At 34.9% G+C, this 25,914-nt stretch overlaps 1 protein-coding gene across 5 annotated transcripts in view; it reads left to right on the top strand.

Moving 5' to 3' along the window:
- Positions 1-25,914, top strand: part of VRK2 (VRK serine/threonine kinase 2) — a 110,443-nt gene that overhangs the window by 61,636 nt on the left and 22,893 nt on the right. For all 5 annotated transcript variants that reach the window (XM_014791487.2, XM_087436717.1, XM_087436719.1 and 2 more), the window contains exons 8-10: positions 12,243-12,375; positions 20,684-20,804; positions 23,143-23,201. In XM_014791487.2, the coding sequence (XP_014646973.1) occupies positions 12,243-12,375; positions 20,684-20,804; positions 23,143-23,201 (313 nt within the window). The remainder of the gene's footprint in view (positions 1-12,242; positions 12,376-20,683; positions 20,805-23,142; positions 23,202-25,914) is intronic.

Here is a 25,914-nt window from a genome sequence, read left to right as displayed (position 1 = left end):
CTATCTCTAAGAATATAGTTCTCAAGAGAGTTGATGTTGTTGAAAAATTAGTGTTTGACTGTATATAATCAATACAAGTTTATTGAGTGCCTACTGAGTCCAACTGGTCATATTATTTCTATTTCTGAAGGCCAGATACATACATGACCAAAGAATTGTTTTTGACCAAAATATTTGAGCATCTTGATTCATAAAGGGCTGTATATAGAGGTTTTTTTTTTCTCCAGTTAGTATGGGAAAATGACATTTCTGAATTCTGAATCAACTCATTGAGCTCTATAAATTGGATGGGTTAAGAAGCACCCCTGTTGAAGGGCTCTTAAAAAACTGGAACCCCAAGGGAGTGCACATGTAAGAATGGCATTATTGCTGGCAACCTCAAATACTCTGTGACATCAATAGAATTTGTAGTTAATGTAGAACAGGGAGGCTATTTTGAATGTTGAATAGCTGTGTTTTATGTAGACATACATAAAACTTACATGTGGTGAACCTTTTTTATAATATTATAGCAATGACAGTCAAATTACATCAACTAACATTTTGTATCTACTGTTTACAGATACACCAAGCTCTGAGCATGCTTACTGGCATGTTGAAAAGTCTTAAGTTCAGATTTGATTTAGACAAAGAGGAAGACCATCAATTGGACGCAATTCTGATTGTCCTCTTGCATTGCCTATTTATATTGTTAAAGGACAGACACAAGTTATGTGCTTTGATATTGGAAATTAGAGATGGTATCATAGGTTCTTTCATATAATCCTTGAGAACTTGTGTCAAAAGGACAAAATGGAAATAGATTTAAGTGGAAAAGTTTTCTTTTGTAGGTGAAGGCATTTTTGGTAAGGAAGCAATTGCTAGCCTATGAACTATTAGGGAAATTTCCCCCCAAAGTCTGGAAAGCATGTTAAGTCACAGCCATATTTAATCAGATAGGCTTTCACATATTGCTAAAAGAACCAGGTTGGAATAGAAAAGCAGGTCATGGGGTCAAAATGCTAATATCATTTAGAATACTGCTAACTATATCTCTGTATTTTGTTATGATGCTTAAATTTATGGCACCATTTAAGGGAGTCATAGACTTGGGCCTAACGGAGCAGTAGATGGAGTGAAGGGATAATGATAAGAGGCACAGGCTTCTGCTGTTTCTTCACATGATAACCTCATGGGTGTGTCTTTAAGTCTCTCACTGTCCATGAATATTAAATATAAAGAAAGGATAAAATTCCAGATTTGAAATATGAGTAGGTACTTATGAGATCTAAGAGAGGAAGAAACCCCAACATATAAAGCATATTTTTTTAAGAATAAGTGCATGTTGCATCCATCAGAAAACAGAAACTGCATACTTTTTACAGCTTACTAAAAGATAAGGTCACACTGTATTTTTGAAAAATATATCTTCATGCTTATTCTAATAAATATCATGTTTGAAGAGTAAGCTAAGGCCTTTTGCAAGTTGCGTTATTTTGTCGAGGCTGAACAGTGGTGATGCACATGTATCATTTGCAGCACTTTATTACTGGCACAAACGAGATAGGGAAGTTGAGGAGAAACAAAAAAGTACTGTACAGTAAAACAATAAGAAACACATATTTAGATCAAAACGTAGTAGCATCTGTGAGGCTACATACAAGTTTTTAGCAGATCTGAATAACTTTTGTGAACATAAACATGCTGCTTATTCATTCCATGCTCATTCTCCTTTTGGCATATAGTGATTTTCATTAGTCGGTAAACATTTAGTTTATCATGAAGATTTTCACGTTACAGTATCTTGTTGAAAAAATAGGAAAATATTATAAACTATTCAAATAAGATAAATGTTGGCTTTTTTTAAATAAGAGGCTTTAAAGTTGCTGAATAAGTCTATATGTTCTTCCTAGAGTATTAAAAGTGCTTTCCACATTGCCATTAAAAAAAGTCATGAATAGTGACTATCTCCCTCCATAATATAATTTCCATCAGTGTCTGGAATGGAGCTTAACAGACACATTTCTCACTACAACAGGGTGTGCTAATTAAAAGGATTTAATTGTATAAAATGGTCTAAATTATAATAAAGTATTAGATTGTACAACAAGAAAAATTTAAGTTCTTGAAAAGTGATTCTCATTTTGGGGCTGTGTATGCATCTCTTCTCTAATGTGAATCTGCAAAGTGGAGGTAAGGTAGTAATGTGAGCTGAGGGGTGGTCACATCCCAATGGGCCATGACATGTGTTGAGATTAGCGTCTGCTGCTTTCTCTTCTACCTCCTCCATAACCCCTTCTCCAGCTGACATTTTCCTGCCCATCATATCGAGTTTTGAGAAATGCTTCCATTTGAGCGAGTCTGGCTGCGCGATACTTAGGAATCCTGGTTGCTCCAGGAGCAGGAAGGCAGCAGATTTGACTCTTGATGGGAAGGAGGTCTTTTATTTTTTCCATCCTGAGTCTGTCACTCAGTCCTGCATAAACTGAGAGAACCAGGAACTGGTGGGATTAGGGTGTTAGCCACCAATCAACCAGTTTGCTTTTGGTACGAAAAGGAATGAATCATTTTCTTTCCAAGTCTCTTCTTCCTCCTCCTATTCTCTCTTTCTCTATTCATTGAATCCTCACTTGCCCAGCCAGCCATACCATTTTCAGAGTTATCTTTGACTTTCTCTCTCACCCTCTTGTCCAGTAACTGTGGCTCTCTTTTTGTCTCCCTTCTTTTGTTCGCTAGTGCCCAAGTCCAGCCTCCCATTGCGTCTTGCCTGGACTGTTATTGTATTGTCCTAAATGGACTCTGTGCTTCCACTTCCTCATTATGATGCTGCCGCTGCTGATACTCTTACTCCTTGCCAAAAACCTTCAGTGACTTCTATTTGTACAAAAATTGTGTCCCAGCTTCTTAGCATGGTTTTCATAGGTTTCTGTAAACTGATGCTAATCAATTTTTCTGGCTTGTGTTGTGTTTCCAATAACCTCTCCACTCCCAAAACACGTTGACCCATGCCCTGGTTTTCCTTCTTGTGTTATTTCTTCTTCCCTGTCTCCATTGGTGGAAATCTTAGATATTTTTCAAGGCCCAACTTAAATGTTGTTTCTTTCTCTGAGTCCTCCAGTTAGAAATAACCTCCCCTTGCTCTAAAATATTATTAAATTTAAATCTATTACACTTTTGTCAGAGTACATGTTACCTCTAGACCTATAATGTGCTTATGTTATCTCCCCTTCCTCTGTGTGGGACACATGGAAAAAACTCAGTCTTCTGGTCACACTGATTTAGGTTCAAATCTCAACTTTGCCAGTTACTATAAGTTGATTTGTTTTGCACAGAGCACCTAACTTTACTCATCCTATTTTCTCATACTCAAGATATCTTAAAATAACTTCCTCCTAGGGTCATGAGGGTTAAATGATTTGACTTCTGTAAAGCACTTAATGCTTTCCCCATAGCAAGTATTCAATAAATATGCATTAATTTTCCTTTTTTAAAAACATGTATCATTCTTGATAGTTTATCATGCTTGGTACTCAAGTGTCTATTGAAAAGAATTTACTTCAGTTGTCCAATTATTACCATCAAGTCAAATCAATAAAAATTTACTTAAACCTACTGTGCAGAAGGCCTTAGACTAGGGGCTGTCAGGGATACAAAAATGTATGTACAACATTATCCTGGCCCTTTGTTCTCTAGGAGCTTACAGCCTGTAAATGTGGAGCCAAGGCATACATAAAAGAGAAGCTAAATAATTTTTTTACATTCTTAAATAGTAAATCCATGTGGACACAAATGAAAACCCAATAAGTTGCCCTGTGGTTAAAGGGATCTACATACCAGAATAGGATTGAGATATGTGTGAATCCAGGAGGTGTGAAGTGTGAATTCAGGAGGTGTGGTAGGAAGTAGAGAAGAGGACTTGGGGTATCCCTGGAGGGGTGCTGAATTGAAGAAAAAGGCCCTTCCCATGCAGTTCATTGTAAAGAAGAGTACTTATCACAGGGTGCTCTTTAATCACTAGTTTTACCCATCCATTGGAAAAATAAAGCAGTGTAAGAGCCTGCAAGCATCAAGAAGCTAAGGAGATGGGAAGTAAAGGCTTAACTAAGTGCAGAACTTGAGAATGTGGCATATGTGGGTGCAAATCTGGCTAGGTAAAATAGGAAGTTGATTTTTGAGACAGGCCTGCTTAGTTTAGGAAAGTCTGATGGTCATCAAAGGCTAATTTGTTTTTCATCTTCATTTGTTTAGCACTTTTAATCAAGGCTATGATTTACTGACCACCTGTGTCAAATCCAGTTCTCAGAGAAGCAGATGCCGAGACAGAATTAGGAGTACAAGGGCTTTATTGGGGAAAGGAAGTATATACCTATAAGAGATGAAAGGAAGCAGAGTTGGACAAGGAAATCTTTCAGAGTGGGGTGTTGATATGACACCAGTGTAAGGAAAGAGGACAAGAACGATTGGGCAGGGTGAGCTCACACTATGATATAGTTCTGACAAAGTCTCAGCCAACCCATTAGGGAGCATCGGAGCAAAGAATGCCCTTTAGAAGAGTCTCTCATTGAGTAGAAATGGCCACACAGTATGCCCACCATGATCATTTTTGGCAGGGGCTGCCCAGGAACACTGTGGCCATGCCTCCCATGCTGTGGCAGTTCCTAATGGCCCTGCCACTGGAGGTTGTCAGCTTAATTGCACTCCTGACAAGTGAAAGGCCACTTCTTTCTTGATGGGATTGCACCTCAGTGGCTGCCACACTACCTTTTCAATAAGAAAATATTGAATTGAAAGTCCATGAGAGCATTAGTTTCAGATTAGGTGTTTTTTGGGGGGCTGAGAAATTCATTAAAACAATAAAATCCTTTGTAGAAGCTGGACTTAGTGAATACTGGATGACCTGCATTGTTTGGGTGTATGACATTATTTTTCATCTGTTAAATGTGGATAATCACACACATCTTCCCTACCTACCTCACAAAGTTGTAAAAAAACAAAATGCACATCTAAGAAAGGTGAGAAAAAAATGAGTACCCTATGGAAATGTGAGAGCCAGTACAGTGCAATAGAAAGATCTATGGGATTAAAGTAAAGAGAAGCAGGCAGGGCTGTCCTTTTTCTCATGGAGAAAGGAAATGGTTACCAAATTCAGAAAACTTGCATAAAAAGAAAATCATTTGAAATACATTAGGGAGCTAGATATTTAAATTTTCCTATGTCTCATCTTATTACAATGCAAATAATCACCCCCTATCTGATTTTGGGGATCTTGAGTTTCCTAATACAGGCTTTCCTAAAACCAGGGATACTATATATATATTTATACTTAAAGTAAAAAATATTCACTAATTGCTTTTTTTTTTGATTTCACAGAAAAAAGAGATAATATTTAAAAAGTTAACTGAAAACCAAGTTTTACTTTAGAGTAGAAGTTGGCAAACTTTTTCTGTAAAGAGCCGGTAGTGAATATTTTAGGCTTTTATGAGCGATGTGAGCCGCATATGGATCTCTGTTGCATATTCTTTTTCTTTCTTTTTTTTTTTTTTTTTCCAACCCTATAAAAATGTAAAAATCATTCTTAGCTCAAGGGCATACAAAAACAGGACCTAGACTGCAACCCCTACCATAGATTCAGTTCTGCTTAAACTCATTTTTGACTTCAGCAAAATTTCAGAAATGGACAAACCCCAAATTCTGTATTAGAAAAGAGAGAATGGACTTTGACATCATATTAGCATGGATTTGAATCCTGCTTCCATCCTTTGCTAGCGCTGTGACTTGGGCAAGTTATTTAACCACTGGGATGCTCAGCTTCCTCAAATGTAAAATGAGACCAATGCTACTTGGCTGGGTGATTGCCTGGAATTTGTGAAAGATACTTTGCTCAGGGATTATCACATAATTAGAACCTCCACAAATGTTACTTCCTTTCCCCGCTTCTTTATCTTGTGTGACAACATTTCCCATCCTTTTTTTTTCTTTCTTTGAATTGTTCTAACAAAATTTTAGATTGTGTATTTCTACCAAGTTATCTTAGTAGAAACTCTCACTTTGACCTAATTTGGGTAAAATTACTTTGTTAACATTTTGATTACTTGGGACAAATTATTGACTTTACTTTCTCTTGTATCAAATCTCTACCCACTAAATGCAGTTCTTCCTAGATTTCTTCAGCGGTACCTCGCAATCTATATTTTTAAAAATATATTGATAGATGCTAGCGGTAAAACTTTCATGAGAATTTTAGAGAATTTATCCAATTCTCATAGAATCTGTAAGAATATAAATATTTTGAACCATATACTATACTAGTAGATAAAAATCCAAACTAAAAAAAAAGGTTTATATGGGGGAGTGGGGATAGACAGTTGTTTGTTTTACTGTTTTGTTCAACAGCTTTCCATGATTATTTGAATCCTTCCCACAACTCTTTATTAAGACCACTAATTATGCACCCAATATTGGAGAACCTAATATATAAGGCATATATTAACAAATCTGAAGGGAGAAACAGACAGCAAAACAATAATAGTAGGGGGCTTCAGCACCCCACTTTCAACAATGGATAGATCATCCACACAGAACATCAATGAGGAAACATTGGACTGAAACTACACATTAGACCAGATAGACCTAACAGACATATACAAAACATTCTATCCAACAGCAGCAGAGTACACATTCTTCTCAAGTGCACCTGGAATAGTCTCTGGAATAGATCATAGTTAGGACATGAACAAGTCTTAATAAAATAAGAAGAGTGAAATCATGTCAAGCATCTTTTCCAACCACAATGGTATGAAACTAGAAATCAATTACAAGAGGAAAACTGGAAAATTCACAAATACGTGGAGATTAAACAACACGCACCTGAACAACCAATAGGTCAACGAAAAAATCAAAAGGGAAGTCAAAAAATACCTTGAGAAAAATGAAAATGGAAACACAACATACCAAAACTTATGGAATGCAGCAAAAGCAGTTCTAAGAGGGAAGTTTATAGCAATAAACACCTACCTTAAGAAAAAAAGAATGATCTCAAATAAATAGCCTAACTTTACACACAAAGGAACTAGAAAAAGAAGAACAAAGTGCAAAGTTAATAGAAGGAAGGAAATAATAAATTTCAGAGTGGAAATAAAGAAATAGAGACTGAAAAGATCAATTGAAACTGAGAGCTGGTTTTTTGAAAGAAAAACAAAATTGACAGACCTTTAGCTAGACTAAGAAAAAAACAGAGAAGACTCAAATAAATAAAATCAGAATGAAAATTCTTTTCAAACTCTTCCAAAAAGTAGAAGAGGAGAGAACATTTCCAAACTCATTTTAAGAGGCCAGCAATATTGTGGTACCAAAGCCAGACAAGGACACTATAGGAAAAGAAAAGTACAGGCCAATATCCCTGATGACCACAGATGCAGAAATCCTCAACAAAATATTAGTAAACCAATTTCAACAGTCATTAAAGGGATAATATACCATGAACAAGTTGGACTTATTCCTGGGATGCAAGGATAGTTCAACGTATGCAAATCAATGTGATATACCACATTAAGAAAATGAAGGCTAAGAATCATATGATCATGTCAGTACATGCAGAAAAAGCATTTGACAAAATTCAACATTCTTTCATGACTAAAAACTCCCAAAAAATTGGGTCTAGAAGAAACATACCTCAACATAATAAAGACCGATTATGATAAGCCCACAGTATAGTCAATGGTGAAAAGCTAAAAGCTTTTCCTGTAAGATCAGGAACAAGACAAGGATGCCTACTCTCACAACTTTTATTCAGTATAGTACTGGAAGTCCTAGCCAGAGCAATTAGCCAAGAAAAAAAAAGGCATCCAAATCAGAAGGGAAGAAGTAAAATTGTCTCTGTTTGTGGATGACATGATATTGTATAGAGAAAACCATAAAGACTCCACCAAAAAACTGTTAGAACTAATAAATGAATGAGTGAAGTTGCAGGGTATAAAATCAATATACGAAAATCAGTTGTATTTCTATATAATAACAATGAGCTATCAGAGAAATTAAGAAAACAATCCCATTTACAGTAGCATCAAAAAATAAAATAGGAATAAATTTAACCAAGAACATGAAAGATCTATACACTGAAATCCATAAAACACTGATGAAAGAAATTGAAGAAGACACAAATACATGGAAAGATATTCCATGCTTGTGGATTGGAATAATTAATATTATTAAAATGTCCATACTACCCAAAGCTATCTGTAGATTCAGTGCAATCCCTATCAAAGTTCCAATGGCATTTTTCACAGAAATAGAAAACAATCCTAAAATTAGTGTGGAACTAAAAAGACCCTGAATAGCCAAAGCAATCCTGAGAAAGAACAAAGCCAGAGACATCATACTTTCTGATTTCAAAGGATGTTACAAAGCTATAGTAATCAAAACAGTATGGTATTAGCATAAAAACAGACACATAAATCAATGGAACAGAATAGACACCCCAGAAATAAACTCGTGCATATATGGTCAATTTTTGGCAAAGGAGCCAAGAATATAAAATGGGGAGAGGATAGTCTTTTAAATAAATGGTGTTGGGAAAACTGGATATGCACATGGAAAAAAATGAAACTGGACCCCTGTCTTATACCATGCACAAAAATCAACTTAGAATGGAGTAAAGCCTTAAACATAAAACTTGAAACCATAAAACTCCTAGAAGAAAACATAGGAAAAAGCTCCTTGGCATTGGTCTTGGCAGTGATTTTTGGATTTGACACCAAAAGCAAAGGCAACTAAAGGAAAAATAAACAAGTGGGACTATATCAAACTAAAAAGCTTCTGCGTAGCAAAGGAAAGCAGCAACAAAATGAATAGATCAAGAATGAGAGCAAATATTTGTAAACCACATATCTGATAAGGGTTAATATTCAAAATATACAAGGAACTCATACAACTCAATAGCAAAAAAACAAATAATCCAATTAAAAACGGGGCAAAGGACTTGAATGGACATTTTTCCAAAGAAGACATCCAGATGGACAACAGGGACATAAAAAGGTGCTCAACATCACTAATCATCAGGGAGATGCACATCAAAACCACAGTGAGCTATCAGCACACAACTGTTAGCAACGCTATTATCCAAAAAACAAGAGATAAATGCTGGCAAGGATGTGGGGAAAAGGAAACTCTTGTACACTGTTGGTGGGAATGTAAACTGGTACAGCCACTATGGAAAACAGTATGGAAGTTCCTCAAGAAGTTAAAAATAGAACTACCATGTGATCCAGCAATCCCACTTCTGGGTATATATCCAAAGGAAACGAAATCTTCTCAAAGAGATATCAGTACTCCATGTTCACCGCAGTACTATTCACAATAGCCAAGGGTATGGACACAATCTGATATCTGTTGATAGATGAATGGAGAAAGAAAATGTGGTGTATACAGTGGAATATTATTCAGCCTTAAAAAAAAAAAAAAAAAGAAGGAAATCTTGCCATTTGTGACAACTTGGGTGAACCTGGAGGGCATTACACTAACTGAAATAAGCCAGACAGAGCAAGCAGGTACTGCGTGGTATCACTTCTATGTGTAATCTAAAAAACAAACAAAAAAACCCTCAAACTCATAGAAACAGAAAGTTGAATGGTGGTTGCCAGGGACTAAGGAGTGGGGGAAATGGGGAGAGATTGGTAAAAGGGTACAAACTTTCAGTTATAAGATAAATAAGGTCTGAGGAGCTAATGTATAACATGGTGGCTCTGGTTGATAATACTGTATTGTAAAATTGAAATTTGCTAAGACAGTAGGACTTAAGTATTCTCACCAGAAAGACCACCAAGAGCATTCCTGGTTGGTTGGATAGTACCTGGTATTATTGCTTGAGAGCTGGTGATTTCTTTCTTAGAGTGCATGCTCCTTGAGGCTGCAACCATGGATGTTTTAAGTCACTTTTAGGTTTGAAATATTCATTAACTAAAATAGCAAATGATTAGTGTATTTTTTTTTTTACCATATTGTTAGTTTTTTATATTTATATTAAATGTAGAGCCTGCATTGCCCTTCAAAGTTTGAGTAACTCAGCACAAGCTTGAGGCTCATAGCTCAGTGATGACCAAGAAGGCCTTAATGTTCCCTTGACTAAACTTTAGAAAGGTGTCTTCCTGACTATAGGCTCCTGTCTTCCCTTTTCCTAGATCATTTACCTAAGAAAACTTGAAATTGTAATTCTTTCTGTGCCCCTTTGAGATGTAAATCTTCTCCCAGCCTCTTCCCAGTTTTACAACACTGGAATGTGTTTCTCAAGGACCTCAAGGATCTGAGAGTAATCCCTTTAAAATGTAATCATTAAGAAGGATTGTGTCCCTGTCCCCCCAGACTCAGAGAGAGGGTAGGAGCCTGAGCACCGATTAGCAAATGTAGATAACCTAGTCACGTTGACCAGTTTCCCCTTGATGTCCTCCAGTACTTTTCCACTAGCTCACCCCCAGTGCTTCAAAACGTTCTCACCTTTTGTTTCAGTTGAGTTGAGTTCAGTCTCTCTGCCCTATTGCAATAGTCTCTCTCTCCTATTGCAGTGGCCTTGAATAAAGTCTTTCTTGTCTACTTAACGTGTCCAGTGCAATTTCCCTTTGACACTGATTGAGAGTGAAGACTCTGGAGTCAGAACTGCGATAGAATCTTGGCTCCATTTTGCTACACAAGTCACGTAACCTCACTAAGCTTTAGTTTGCATATGAGTAGAATGGAGACAATGGTACCTACCTGAGGATTTCTGTGAGGATGGCTTGGGTCAATGAATAAAGCTCTTAGCATGCTGTCTGGTGCACATTAGGCACTCCATAAATTTTAGGTCTGATTTTTTTGGCTAATGACTACCTGAAAAGTTCCTTGATAACTCTTTTTTTTTTTAATAGTAAACTAGTGTATTTAAAATATGTGTCCATTTGCTAAATTATCAACATGTACATTTTCAGGATATCTACTTTGCAAAATGAAGTCTATTTAGTTCTTGAAATACATCAAGATAAAAATGCATAGTGAAAGCAAGCAACCAGTTACACATTTGATCCTGAAGTCTAGTTACTTAGGGCAGAGAGATCAGTTACATTTGAGGCCACGTTGAGAAACTGCATCTGTGGGCGAGAGAGACAAAACTGAAATACCATGTTTTCAGACGCTCTAGCAAGCTATGTTCTCCAACAAATGAAGAAAACTCTGCTGTTTATATTTTGAAGTTCAAAATATCTCCTACTTAGGCTATCATAAAACCAAAAACTTAAAGAAACTGACATTTAAATACTGAGTTTTCTTTTAATAGATATATTTTAAAATGCAAGTTGTATTGTAATACTCTATTGTCTTGAAGCTACATCATGAAACATTGCCTCAATCCCTACATTTTAAAGAAATATGTGTGAAACAACACATTTTAAAAATTAAAACTGCTTTCTTTTTGGGGGAAGCATAGTAACAGATAGTCAGGAATTACTATATTATGATTACATGTCAGAATAAATGTCTAGTCATAACAGGGTATGCTGTATCTGTAAAACTACTGCTCTGCCCTTCTTTCTCTCTCCAAAAGTAATCTAAGAAAAATTCACTTGAATTGCTATCTGACTTCTAACAATCTATATTCTGTTTGGAGACCCTGCTTGCAATTCTGACTGACTTACAAAAATAACAGTGATGATATGGATCGGTCTGAAAGGCCAGAAGTACTGCATTGATGTTCCATTCTTAAACACAGACAACATGATGGTGTTTTTTTGTCTCTTTTTTTTAAAGAGTTATTACCTCTTACAATCTGTTCACTATTTTCATACTTCCTGTTAATGGAGACTCCTATAACATTAGGTTAATATTTTTAGATTGTTTGCTCTCATCTCCCCTCCCTGCTTGAAATAGTTTTATGTTACAGGAAGGGGTTACAAGTAAAGGCAGAGCCTCATAAGCTGGATGAATACAGATAAAAAGACATATTGTGGTTTATGATGTCTAGATGCCCACCTGGAGGGAAGGGAATTTAGGAGCGAAATAAAAAGACTAAAAACCTAAGTCAACTCAGAAACAAGATATACCCATGATGAAGTAGGGATTTAAGTTGGAAAGTTAGTTGTTATGGCCCCCAGTTGTATATATGTTATCCTAAGGCACCATTTGGTTTAATAAAATGTAGATCTGAGGCTGTTCTTAACCTCTCAGTTTCTAAAGACTTAATTATAAAGGTTATATTTTCAGAGGACAAAAGCATTATTCATCTGTCTGTTCATGTCTTCCAGGTTTATCTTGCAGATTATGGACTTTGCTACAGATATTGTCCCAATGGGAACCACAAACAGTATCAGGAAAATCCTAGGAAAGGCCATAATGGGACAATAGAGTTTACCAGCCTGGATGCCCACAGGGGAGTGGGTAGGTTTCTCTTTTTCTTTTTCTTATTTTTACTTCAGAAGAATGATTAAAGAGTAATAAGGCTCCATGAAATGACCTTTGCATAGTCAGTTTGAATCAAGAGTCAGAGCATTGGTGACATTTTTATCAAAAGTAGTGAATTCCTGTATGCCAATGAATATTTCTTCTAATAGAGAAAGGAAATATAGAGTGACAAGTGAGAAAGGAGCAAAAGGGTATCAAGTAAGCAAAAACTGATGCTCATTTTGGGCAGAAATTACTAGTTTGTATAGAATAAACTTGGAGGTCAGCAACTGAATTTTTATGCCGTAGTGAATATCACAGATGTGGTAAAGGTGCACATGTGAAGAATTATTCCTGTTTTTCATTGTGCCCTTATCAAAGCTTTAGAAGATACCATCTCTCAACAATAAGGAAATCTTTCCTGCAACTATAAAGTGTTAACTTGTGGAAATCTCTCCTCGTCACCTTTCATATATCTTACTTATTTAAACTCACTTTGATGGTATTGGAAACACATTTGCAGGTAAATTACATACATAGTCCTTTTATTGGATATTGATTATACTGCCTTGCATTCCAAGGCAGACTTAATTCAACAATTCCCTAATTAGTTAAAGTCATAACCTATGTCTTGTATTCATTTACCATTAATTAAACCTTAGCTGTTTATTACACTGCAGTCCAAATCCAATAGCCGACCCAGAAAGCCATGGAAAGGGAAGTAGGAGGTCAATATTGAAAATATATGGTGCAGAGTCCCACTGATGGTTGCTTTGTTCACAATCAATATGGTCAATGCAACTGTACTTTCTTACTTGCTCTGTCAGCAAGACAAAAAGTCAATTCTAATATTATGCTAGTGAAAAAATGGCGATTATTGAAAAACTTTGGCTTTCAAAATCATATTCTTTGTAAACTTTGTTTATAAAAGTACTATCAAATATGCTAAGCCATACAAATAATTTTTAAACAGCTTTAAAATGACCACATTTTCACTAAAAGGCAATTAGACATTTGCACTTGTTAATGGCTGTTGAACTGTTACCCTAAACTGATACTTTCTAACGAGTTTTAGTTGGTGCAAACAACTGTATATTATTGCCTTTTCTATTAAAAGGACCATTGACCATGAAATGTAGAGGGTCTTGATCATTTTCCGGAGCAATTAAAACCCACACTCGTTTAAGGTAGGCTGATGACAAAGTGAAACAAGTGTGTCGGTTGTATACCTCCTTCCTTTCAGGAAGAATTATAGGTTAAATTTTCTGAAATGGAAATTAGCTTTTTTACTCCTGATCAGAGTAAAAGAAATCACTGCGTTTTCTTTCAAAGATAGTCTGGTTGGAAAAGTAATGATCACTCAGAAATTTGGTAATATTGTGTAATTTTTCACCATTTACATTATTAATAAATCAGTGAGCGTTTAAAGATATAAATGGGACATGGCTTTAATTGATTTAAGAAATGTAAAAGTCAAATGCTCATTCATAGTGTTTTTTTTTTTTTAATTTAGAGTTCTTTCACTCTCAATGAATTTTGTTCTTTACTTTTGCCAGATTTATTAGTATGACAGAATTTTTAGAAACCTGAAAATACTTTTTTGATAGTAGTATAATTGGAAATTTGTCATACAGATTCTTAAGTATTGGTCCAGTTATATTAATAATGATATTAACTTATGATTGGGCCACTTATTTCAAATGATAGCTCTAATACTGATCTGATCTAGTTTTGACAATTAAAATAGCTAAGAAACCATTGTAATTGTGGAGTGGGAAGTAGAGTAGTTAGATGTTGGTCTGGTCAATGTTTGGACTGTGGTAATTCTGAAAATCGTCTACAATTATTCCATAGTTTAGGGTAGTGTTTTCATTGTGCTATCTTCATGAAAGAGTTGAACAAATTTTTATTCTCTAGTCCATTTAAGTTTTTTTCTCCCTAAATAATAATATATGTTGATGAGTTGAGTAGATTTCACCATGCTAGGTCTTTGGGGAGAAGATTGAATTGCTAATGATGGTAGAAAGATGATATTACCTCCCTGGGAGGACCTTTCAGGGGAGAGCCTCCACTACGTATTTTTGGTATTTGCTGGAAAGTTATATGCTGCAGTGAATATTCACTTTTAGCATAGGTTTCACAAGATTCCTATAAAAAGTAGATTCCCTTGATGCATTTAAAAAATAATTTACACGAAACTTATAGGCATATCTATATCTACTTATAGATGTTAATACATACATATATATGCATATACATACACATTTATACACACATACATACACATACATATATATATATTTGCTGAAATTTTAATATGCAGTTTTAGTGTGGTATATAAAGTGAAGGATTTGATATCCTCAAATGTCTGAATACTATTCATTTCTAATATTTTGCATTTAGAGTTCCAAAATAAAACATTTCAGTTTAGGATTTTATTAGAAATGAAATAATCATTTAGTAATATCTAGAACACAGAATAAACAGGGCCATAAATCCTGTAGGTAAATGCAGAAGGTCAGATTCATAAATATTCATGTGTTTACTTTCAGTATAGTCACTATGTGGTTTAATCTCAGAAAAAATCTTTTCTGTACCAGTCCAACTAGGAGATCAAATAAATACTGAGAAAGATAATGCAAAGGAAAACATAAAGAGCAAAACAAGTTATCACTAGGAAATAGAACATATAGTTGTCAAATCATTTGCTGTGTATCAGATGAGGCCCAGGGAAATAGTCAGGCTTCAGTGTAACACTGACTTATGAATTAGCCACTTAACAGAGACTGTTAACCTGATCATACTGTCTGGTCTCTGCTACTTTTTGTAGTGGTTATTAGGAAACCAAAGCTAACTCTCATTTTTCTGTGGATTAGCTGGGTTTTTGTAATGAAAGAGCTTGTATAAGGTGCCAATCAACAGTTTCACCTAAGCATTTTCTAGTTCAACTTTATGTTAAAAGAAGGTAGCTTGTATTATTACAAACAAAAAAATATGAATAGAGATGTATAGCGATGGATGGATATAGATGGAAAGATGGATAAATGCATAGATAACTCTTCCTGGAACTATCATACATCTATATATCTGTGTGTGTTTTAAAAATTGCAGTTATTCCAAATTCAGTTCTCTTCTATGACCTAAAGGTATTTTCTGAGTGCTGAAGTGCTTTATTTAGTGTAAAATTAGAGTAATATGTGTTGGGCTTACTTCTTCTATTATTAATTTTTTATTCTTCATAAAAACTAACATGTATAAACATTGACATATTTTGGGCTTGTTGCCTGATAATTAAAGAGAATTATATCTGTGTCAAATATACTATTTTAAAATTTGTTACATTCTTAGTAATGTTAAAAAGCAATATTTGGATCAATGTCTGGTATGGATTTTTGTAGATTTTTCTACTCACTGAGGCATGCAGTCAATACCTAATTTCTCTAGAGATATACTGCATTTAACATATTGAGCTTTTTTAAATACTTCAGACCTGTGCACTGAGTATATAATACCTGTTTTAATTTGACATCATTGACCATAAAATCTGATATCTAAATTGCATTTTAAATGTCCATTTGTTTATATGATATATTCAGTACCAAGGAAAGAGATACATTACTTACTTTTTTATTTTTGCCAGTTGCTACGGTATGTGAAATCCAAGTCTTGTGTTATTTCTTGCATGGTTTCATTTCACTTTAATCTATGCTCCAACTTACAAAATATATGTGAAATAAACTGAGAATGTATTTTCGTGTTACCAAACTTCGAGAAATGACATGGTTTACACAATATTTATCTTCTTAAACAATAATTCAAAAAAGGAAAGCCGTTTTTCAATTATAAGATATTAAGGCAAACCATCAAGTTATTGATCTGTTGGATCTGTTAGTAGTCAGAAAAACATACCGTTGATTTCTATTTTTAGGTAAATTGGATTGCTATAAATAGTCTTTGGTTGATGTATAAATAAACAATAATAAAGATAATATTCTGTTTATATGGCATAACCCAATTTTGACACTTAGACATGACTTTTAAAGTCGTGTCATAGGTCTTGAACTATTTGATTGGATTAAGAATACACATTGGCCAAATGTAAGATATCTTTGCACTGTTGAATAACTTTTCCTAAGCCTTGCACAGTAGTGTTTCATAAAAAGTTAAGGCTTAGAATCTAAAAGGTGATGAAAAAATTAGAGAGACCTGGGTTTAATATTTTATTTGAAATGTGACACATTGCATTCTACTTTCCTAATATCCTTTTTGAAATTGCAATAAATTGTGGCCACCATAAAATTTTCCAGCTCTTTATACATCTGAATTGACAAAATACTGAACAACATAGGTTACTAGTTGGAAAAATAAGAATAAACTTAAAATTTGTTCTGCAGATTGTCACCATTCACTTTGTTACATGAGCATCTTATTCAGATGTTTTCTGCTTTCTTATTGTCATTTCTGAGCATATAAACTAATGTTTTGGACTTTTAAACTCTGCGCGAGGCAAAAGTTTTCAAGTTCACCTTATTATTTCCTACCAAATCTTGTTTTCCTTCATACTTCATCATGCTACTCTATATAAGAAACAAAACTAAACAGAAAACACTTTAGCAAATAATCAGATCCATTTCGGAATTAATACTCAACACTTCTTTTTCTCCCAATTCCTCTTTCATTCCATTTGGTGAACTGGGCCCAGATAATCTTACTCCATTTTGTGTTTAGTATAAGGACCAATTCACTATGATAACCTCTCTGTTGTTCTCCTACCAACTTGGAAGGACCATTTAACACTTTATAAATTAATGTTTTAACTAAACACCCTTCTTCATCAGAGTGAAGTAGTTTGACAGAAATAGTTTCATGAAAGGATAGTTGCATGAAAGATTTGTTTAGTGCGGTAGCTTAGAGCTTAGGATCTGCTGCTTGTTTCTTCCTTGCCGAAACAGCTGTCTCTGTGTCAGTGTGTCTTCTGGTGTTCTCAGTTAAAACGCCTGCTTCAAAGACTTACTAACTATAGAAGTAGTATATGTAATGTTCTTTGAATGATATTAAAACTAATGATGAAGGCAAAGTAATTATTGGATTGAGTATGGGCTTTGGAGTCTGCAAGACTTGCATTTCAGTGCAGAGCTCTGTCAGTTTTGCTCTGTGGTACTGAGCAGGTTAGTTAACCTCTCTGAGCCTCTATTTTGTTATTTGTCAACAGTTAATATTACTACCTTATATTATTGTTAGGATGATTAAATGAGATAAAATAAAAGCAGTTAGAGTGTCTGGCACAGTAACAGCTCCATAAATCCCATTAATTATTTTTATTTTAATTATGCATTCTAGTGTCAGCTGTTTCTGGAATCTGCTTTCTAGTGAAATAGAATTCAAGTCCTCACCTGTGCCTTTTTGTTTTTTATTGTTGTTGTTAACTTTGGCAATACTTTATAATTTAGAAATGTTGAGCAATTGAGAACACCACAGGCTTTCAACAAGAGTCATTTACATTGCTCCATATTAATAAGCTAAATAAAAATTAGATGCTAAATTATATTTAGAAACTAACGAGAGAATGTAGAGGAAAAATGTTAATAACTAAATCTTGCTACATTTCCAAGCAGCAGCACCATAAGTAAAAGTTTGATTTTTTTAGGAAATCTATATGAAAACATACTGTTAATGATTATATTAATTATCAAATGCAACTGAAGAACCTTATTCATTACAATAAATTATACAGAAATACAAATTACATAAAAACAAAATAATCCATAATATATTTCAACTTTGAAATTAAGAAAATATTTTTATAGTTAAATATTAATAGTCCTCTTCAACTATGATCAATTCTAGTTATTTTTCAGCATTTTAATTTTTTTCAAATACATAGGAAATAATAGAATAATATGGTAAATATCCAAATATTCAATTCCTAGATCCAACAGTTACTATCATTTTGTGATATCATCTATATTTTGATGCTACATTTTAAAGTCAATTAAAGATATATGATCAATTCATTGTGTTAATCCCACACACATAGATGCTAATATTGTCATCTGGAATATTTATTTTTAATTTAACAGGTATTAAAATTACTCTTCTGTGTACAGTAGATGGAAAGAAGACATAATCATTGGTAGAGTCTTAGAGTTTAACTTCACTAAAACACATCAAACTTGTTTCTCTGGGAGGGAATTTCAGGGAGAGGTATGTACTTAGAAACATTTTTAATACTTTTATTTCACCGTTTAATGGTGGAAAAGAGTGACTATAGGATTTTTCTTTATAATATTAAATGTAATTCTATAGAACTTAGTGGAAACAGTGCTAAAATATTAACCTAACTATAGTTATTAATGTATATGTGCAGTAAAAGAAAATAAGTAAAAGGTTGAAAAATGTGATAATTTTAATTAGGTAAGACCAAGCTATAATAGTGAAGTAAAGTTAACTCTCTAAGGGCTATTTCAAATGAAGACCAGTTTATGAAATACTGGCTTCAGAAATCTAAATGACTTGTCATTACTTACAGCTTCATATCAATTAATTCCTCAGTTTGGGGGTGAGGGGAAGTGGCTGGAAAGGTTCATGCCATTTTAATTCTGATTGTTTTTCTTCAAAGGGCCTCTTGTGTCTAGCCTTTGTCATCCAAACAGGTGCCAGAATATGATTTTTCAAAAATTAGAGGATACGAATTTTTTTAAGTGGTGGTAATCAGCAATTGCCATAATGGAAAAGGGACTTGTGAACACATCTGTACAAATGGAACCATTCCATTATTAATGGGAGATTTATTACTGAAGAAATCATTACAAAACAGCATGGTAGAGATCATGTTTTTATTTTAATAGGAGAGCCAAGTCTTGCATTAGGACATTGTTGAAGCTTGTGCAGAAAGTAAATGGCACCCGGGGGACTGTAGCATTCTGCTAGATTGAAGGGCCTTTAATAATCCAGTACTCTGATAGCAGTTAAGATAGAGTATGTGTAAGAGCTAATCTTGTCTTCTGCTTTTATAATAACTTATGCATGGTAACCAAAAGTAGTTATGGTGTGCTAGCAGCTTTGTTCTTAGTAGATGACTTTTTAAATTAAAAACTAAGTTTACTGAGTGACTTTTCAGAGTTTATTTAATGAAAGATAATAAAATAGGATACCTGTTTACAGCAGGTTTAACAGCCACATATTGCACTGAAGAGATTTTTATATCCCTACACAGATGAACATTCAAGTAATGGTAGAAATGTAAATACCAGCCTATTGTTGTATAACAATCTGAATGGTTAAAAAAATGAGTTTATTTTGTGGGATTTTGTAATGTTTTAATCATTATTTCGCTAATATTTGTTATATTTGACATGTTTCTTGGATTTCATTGTCCATCTTTTGAAATAAGGCACTTTAAAAAATATATAAAATTATGATGAAATTAGTCTATAGCATTTAATAGTTTGATATAAATGATATTTAGTGGCCTAAAAACGTTCTTTTACGTTTTTTGCATTTTTAATGAAAACATCTTATATTAAATTCTGAAAGCCTCAGTTTGGCTTCAAAATCTACTTCCTGCCACCTCTGCCACCACCCTCCATGCACACCGTTCATTGCCTCACCTTTATATTTTCTGTTTAGGATATTTGAGCCAGAATTTTAGCTTAGGACTGCTTATATCTAAGAATAATATTTGTAAAATTTTAGAACCATGTACCCAAAACAGTAGGCATATTTTATCCTGTACTTTCATTTAATTGAAAAATCTTAAGGCAGACCTGTTTTTTAATTCTGCACACTAGATGGCAGTTTTGTCATATTCTTCCCACTTCAAATGTTGCTAGTGTGAGTGGAACAGGAAAGGCCATCAGTGTTTAGTCTGCACTCAGAGGGTCTCTGCATGACCAATGCAGACCCCATGGACTTCCTGGAACATATGTTAGCAATTTAGCTGCAGACATTTATTTCTTTGTTTTACTGCTTGGCTCTTTGAGAAAGTGTTGGTGCCAGGTTATGGGTTGTCTGGATCATGTCAGAGGCCATGGAGATCAAGTTCATGTGACAGGCCAGACTAAGGAAGGATGAAGTTGGACGAGGTAAGGAAACTGACCCTTACTTTCAACAGCAACAAGTCACTGCCTGTCTGTGGACGGGGGCCAAACGCCTGGGCGTTTAAGTTTTACTCCAGCTGAACAAACAAAACACGTTGCCCATTTGGCTTTTTCATATTTCATCAGTGGTAGTTCATTCGGCGATTTCTGTATTTCTCAAAACTTGCTTATCCCTCATTTTTCTTTCTTAATGCTTATTCCTATAGCCCTGTCCAGACGAAGTGACCTTGAAATCCTCGGCTACTGCCTGCTGCGGTGGTTATGTGGGAAACTGCCCTGGGAACGGAACCTGAAGGACCCTGTGGCTGTCCAGACTGCTAAAACAAAGTACAGATTTTCAAGTATTCCATCATGTACAGCAGCAGGTCTGAAGGGATACATTAAAGGGAGTTAATATCCCAGAGAAGTTTGCCAGTTGCCCAACATGATAACCAAAGCAAATTTCTTAAATTTGTAAAACATTTTTAGAAAAACCAAACAGCTTACAGACATAAAATCCATTAAGATAACACCTATGAAATCACATGTACGTGAGTTGTTATGCAAAATATAAAGTGAAATTTTGGTTCCTTTACATAGTGTTTTCCAAAGCTTAGGTTCTAGGTGATGGTATTTTCAAGGAAGAATGTTTTAAAATTAGCATTGTACAAGGATATGAAGGTAGTCTGAGCTTGGTGGGATCGATATTAACTATGCAAAGCAACAATGTGAAATGGGACAAATAGGGCTGATATTTTTCAAGTGAGAGCAACATACCTCTTTCTTAATCCTCTGTCTTGGAGAGAGTATGTTTTGTTTCTTAGGAAAGAAACAAATAAAATTTTCATATGAAGTGTTTATATAAGAGATAACCTTGCAGCCACATAAACATTTTTAATATACTACATTCAATTTTTATCACCTATAATCAGTTAGCATGAGAATTAGGTCAGACTGAGAACAGAGTGTGTTACTATTTTACTTTTTTCTCACTGATCAGGCCTAAGAAAAAGTCAACTGCGTGTAGCACAGACTAGCCAGTTTTTCATTATATACCAAGATATGCTCAACAGTAGTTATCCACAGATATAATATCATAATTGGAAAAGGCAGCTATGTTTTAAGTAGGGCAAGTCACAACAGAAGTTTACAAAAGGGGTAGCTGACCCACAGAAATTAATCTTTAAATTCAGTAAGGCATCAGTTCTTAATAGAGAGAAAGGCTAGCCTACAGATGCAGAATAATATAGATGACATTTGTAAATACTGACATATAGTACCTGAAATATTTCTCCACTTGGAATCTTGATCATCCCAGTTCCTTACCCAAAACTAACACATTTCCATGTCAGCATTAGAACTGTCTGATCAGTGATTTACTACAGTGATTGCTGTGTCCATATTAACCCTCATGTAACTGACAGTTTTCCATATATGGGTCAAGTCAAACCACAGTAATGGGCACATATAAACAGTCTTGGTATCCAATTTTCCACCTCAGTTTACCTAATTTGAATAATATACTTTATTTAAAAGACTAGCATTTTAATTCTAATGATTATATCTATGTTTTTCTTTTAATAAGACATACTATTATGATTTTAGTCTTTTATCAATATGCATATATAGATGCATTCATTGTAGTTATCTCTAATGAATGTGCCTACATGTGCATATTCAAATATAATAATAAGATATCATGTAAAATAATAAAATATAATGCTAATAAACATAACCTCCATTTACATTTTGGGGACCCTTATATAAGTTAGTATCTTCATTTTTATTTGATTACTAATATAAACCTATAGACCAGTAAAGCTAATATCATATTATGTAGTTTACAATTAAAGTAAACCGTAGACATTTTCAAACTTCTTATAGTATAGAATACATAATCACAATTTATTCAACTTACTGAAAAGGCATAACACTGAATTTTCCCATAAGGGCATGCTTGCATATTCAACCATAATACTCTATCTCTTATGCCCTTTCTTTTCCTGACACAGGGTGATATTAGAGCAGTGCATTTATTGTTGCAGTTCTGCCAGTGCTTGAGTTTGTGAGTCAAACATTCATATCAGTAATTTTAGTTGAATGTTTATAGATTTGTGGCTGAAGCAACTTAAGGGAGTTTTACTTGTTCAGTCTAAAACACTGGAAAGTGTTAGGTTAATGGGTTTTTTTTTGGTTCGTTTTGTTTGTGAATATTCTTGTTAACCTGTTTAATCATGGAATAGCATAAAACACTGCCCAATGGAGAACAATATTCTTAAGTAATTAAATAATTTACCCCTCTCCAATGGTAAGTACCTGAGGAAAAAATATCCTGAAAATCCAGATACAATTTTTCTACATATTTTTTATTATTGTTTTTAAGAAAAAATCATGACAGATATCCCTGCTTCTACATTTTTACATGTACAAACTTTGAATTAAAGTATCTATACTGTAATTCTACATTTAGTTTCGAGGTGATTGATATAAAATTGGTCAATGAGAATTGAGGGGTCTCCCCCACCTCCACTTACCCTCTCACCCATTACAAGTGGGTGAAAAAAAGCATTGTAAGTCACGATATTGGTGACCCACCAACACAGAATTCGAGTTTTGTTTTCTAATCAAAACAGTGAGTCACAGGATTGCAAACAAATTCATTGTGCATGCCTCTGTTTTGTTTCAGTCTCTTAGATGAGCTCCCTGAGTCAGTACTTAAATGGGCTCCTTCCGGAAGCAGTTGCTGTAAGTCAGATGATAACTTCTTCCTTCTCCTAGATGATTTACAGGTCACCACATTGTCACTCTTGTTTTGTAGCTTTTGCTTAACCCACCCACTGCCATTCCCACAGGGGTGGGAGGAAAAATCTTCCGAGTTATGGATAGGTTACTAGAGAAGAGAATGTTTAGATCCTCTTTGACATTAGAACACAAGAATGCCACAAGAAATTATTTAGACAGCATCCTAGGGTCTGCTGACTGCATTTTTGTTTAGATATATGTTTTGGGAATCATGCACAGGTTTCAACTGTATCTGGAATTTCTAGAGTTGACTTTGTTTTTGTTCCTCTGTATATTGTTGAAAGAAGATAAAGTTGATCAGTCAATAATTTGAAAAACCAAATCATTGAACACTTGAAGGCTATTAGACCTGGGTTACACTCTTGACTGAACAGCCAGCAAAAAAGTTTGGGGGGCCCGCCCAGTGGCGTAAGTGCATACACTCCGCTTTGTGTGGTGGCCCGGGGTTCACTGGTCGGATCCCGGGAGCGCACCGACGCACCGCTTGTCCAGCCATGCTGTGGCGGTGTCCCATATAAAGTAGAGGAAGACGGGCACAGATGTTAGGCTAGGGCCAGTCTTCCTCAGCAAAAAGAGGAGGATTAGCATCGGATGTTAGCTCAGGGCTAATCTTCCTCACAAAACAAAAAAAATTTTTGGATTGGCAATAGCATATGACCTTGGGATTTGGAGGTCTATTTCATTAAATGGTTTTCTCTTTCAAGTTAGTATAGACCATTTTGGAATTCTTTAATTGACAGTATTATCGGTACAAATATAGGTCCATTCAGAATTACCCAGTGCCTGTCATTTGTGTCTGCATGCATGGCACACTGTTCAGCACCAATTTAACAACTGAGTTAGACTGTCTTATAGAAAAGAGCCCGCTTCTGCTGTCAGCCTTGCTTTTTCTCAGCACAGATAAGCAGAGTGAATCTTGCTCTATTTATATTGGGCAATCTCTAAGTTAGCTTTTAGCTGACTTATGAAAGTAAATATGTACACTGACCCTCTAGCTAAGGTCAAATAATAGTTTCCATCTGAGAGTTTAAAAGGAGAGTTAAATCATCTTAAACTTATATTTATAGCCCTTCGTTGACCAGAAACCAAAATTTTCATTTCCATGGGAAACAAAAGACGAACAAACCAGTTCTGCTTCCTTACCTCCATTTCCCAAGTCCCCAAGCCTGCCCAGTGCGAGTCTTCTGCTTCCCACTTCTGTAGGCCCTTTTCGTCTGATATTAGGGGGTCAACAGGCGAGTTTTCTCATTTAGGAGGATGGGTTGAAGGATGAAAGGTTTTTGTTTCTGTAATTTCATGAGTAATTTGGTCAAAATGGCAATTTTCCTTTTTGGCTAATATTCTCATTGGCATTTTTACCAAGTCATACAGTTTATGTTTTACTCAGTAGGACAGCAAAAAAGAGAGATGGGGAGATGTCAGAACTTGTTTTAATTGTATATCTCCCTCACCTTTCCTGTCCCTCCTGTGCAAAAGGTAACTGTTCAGTTTAGGATTAGAAAGGAAAGCCCAGATGCCCTGGGTTGTATGAGATAAATGCTTGTGGGCCAGTGTAAATTCTGCAACACTGCTACTGCTCGAGATAAGCTAAGAAGGTGTCAGTGATGCAAGAAATGGTGGGAGGAGTGCCGTGTTCCTCTTTTTCAGTACAAACCATTTATTTGAGTGTATACTATTATTTTATAAAATGCAGATTTCTATTTCTAAAGCACAAAATGTTGAAACTTTAATATTAATTGAAGGTCTCAAGTTGGTTGTGCTTAGGAGAGTGGTATTGCAAGCATGAAAATTAATCTGATTTACAAAAGGTTTATTAGTAAGGCATTTTATGAAATAAAACACCCAAGAAGTTTTGCAGCATGCATGTCCAACTAGTGTAATAATAATAGTTTCAAAAGTTTCTGTCTCTTGAAATGATAGTCAGTTATGATACTCAATATTTCACCAGCTTAAAAAGCAGATGATTCAAGAATATCATAATTTCATACTACTCAAAGCATTTTGTTTTATAGCTCTGGAAATATGCTAGTAAATTAAAAAGTGTACTTAATATAATAAATCCTTGAAAGGCTAACATTTAAGCCAGTACTACATCACCATAGTCTAAGCTTTCAGGTTTATGATAATAAATTTATAACCAAGGAGGCTCTTTTCTTTTTCTCCCTCTCCTACCCCACTGGTACCCTATTTTCTCAAGCCCTAGACCCACGAAGCCTTTGCAGCACAGCTGCCATCAGCTGGTGGAGTGGGAGGAGTCTTCCGTTGTCTTCTAGCAGGGATTTGTGGAAAGTGTTCTCAACATATTCAGCTCTCTTCTCCATTTGGGATCTTTTGGTTAATAGTATTATAATATATACCAAACTTGGCTTACCAATCCTGAAAGGACCAGAGAACAACGGAGTATTTACATTAGAATGGTAGTGAATGTGTATCAATCTTTTTTCTTTTCAATCATCCCCACACGAATTGGATGCCCCCAAAGTTCTCCTGGCAACCTGAGTTATAAATGTGATGAAGCCACAGCACTTGCTAGTTAAGAGAGCTCTGGTTGATCGAATGCTCGATAACAGAATTTGATAGTCTTATACATTAGAGAGGAAAAAAGTAGGTTCCATAATTGCCACAGTATCCCAAAAAAACAAAAACCCTGGAGTCA

Source organism: Ceratotherium simum, chromosome 11 (assembly GCF_057802395.1).
Source record: "Ceratotherium simum simum isolate JZ-2026a chromosome 11, ASM5780239v1, whole genome shotgun sequence".
Lineage (NCBI taxonomy): Eukaryota > Metazoa > Chordata > Mammalia > Perissodactyla > Rhinocerotidae > Ceratotherium > Ceratotherium simum.
Note: the sequence above shows the minus strand (reverse complement) of the source record. Positions and strands in the feature narration are given on the sequence as shown.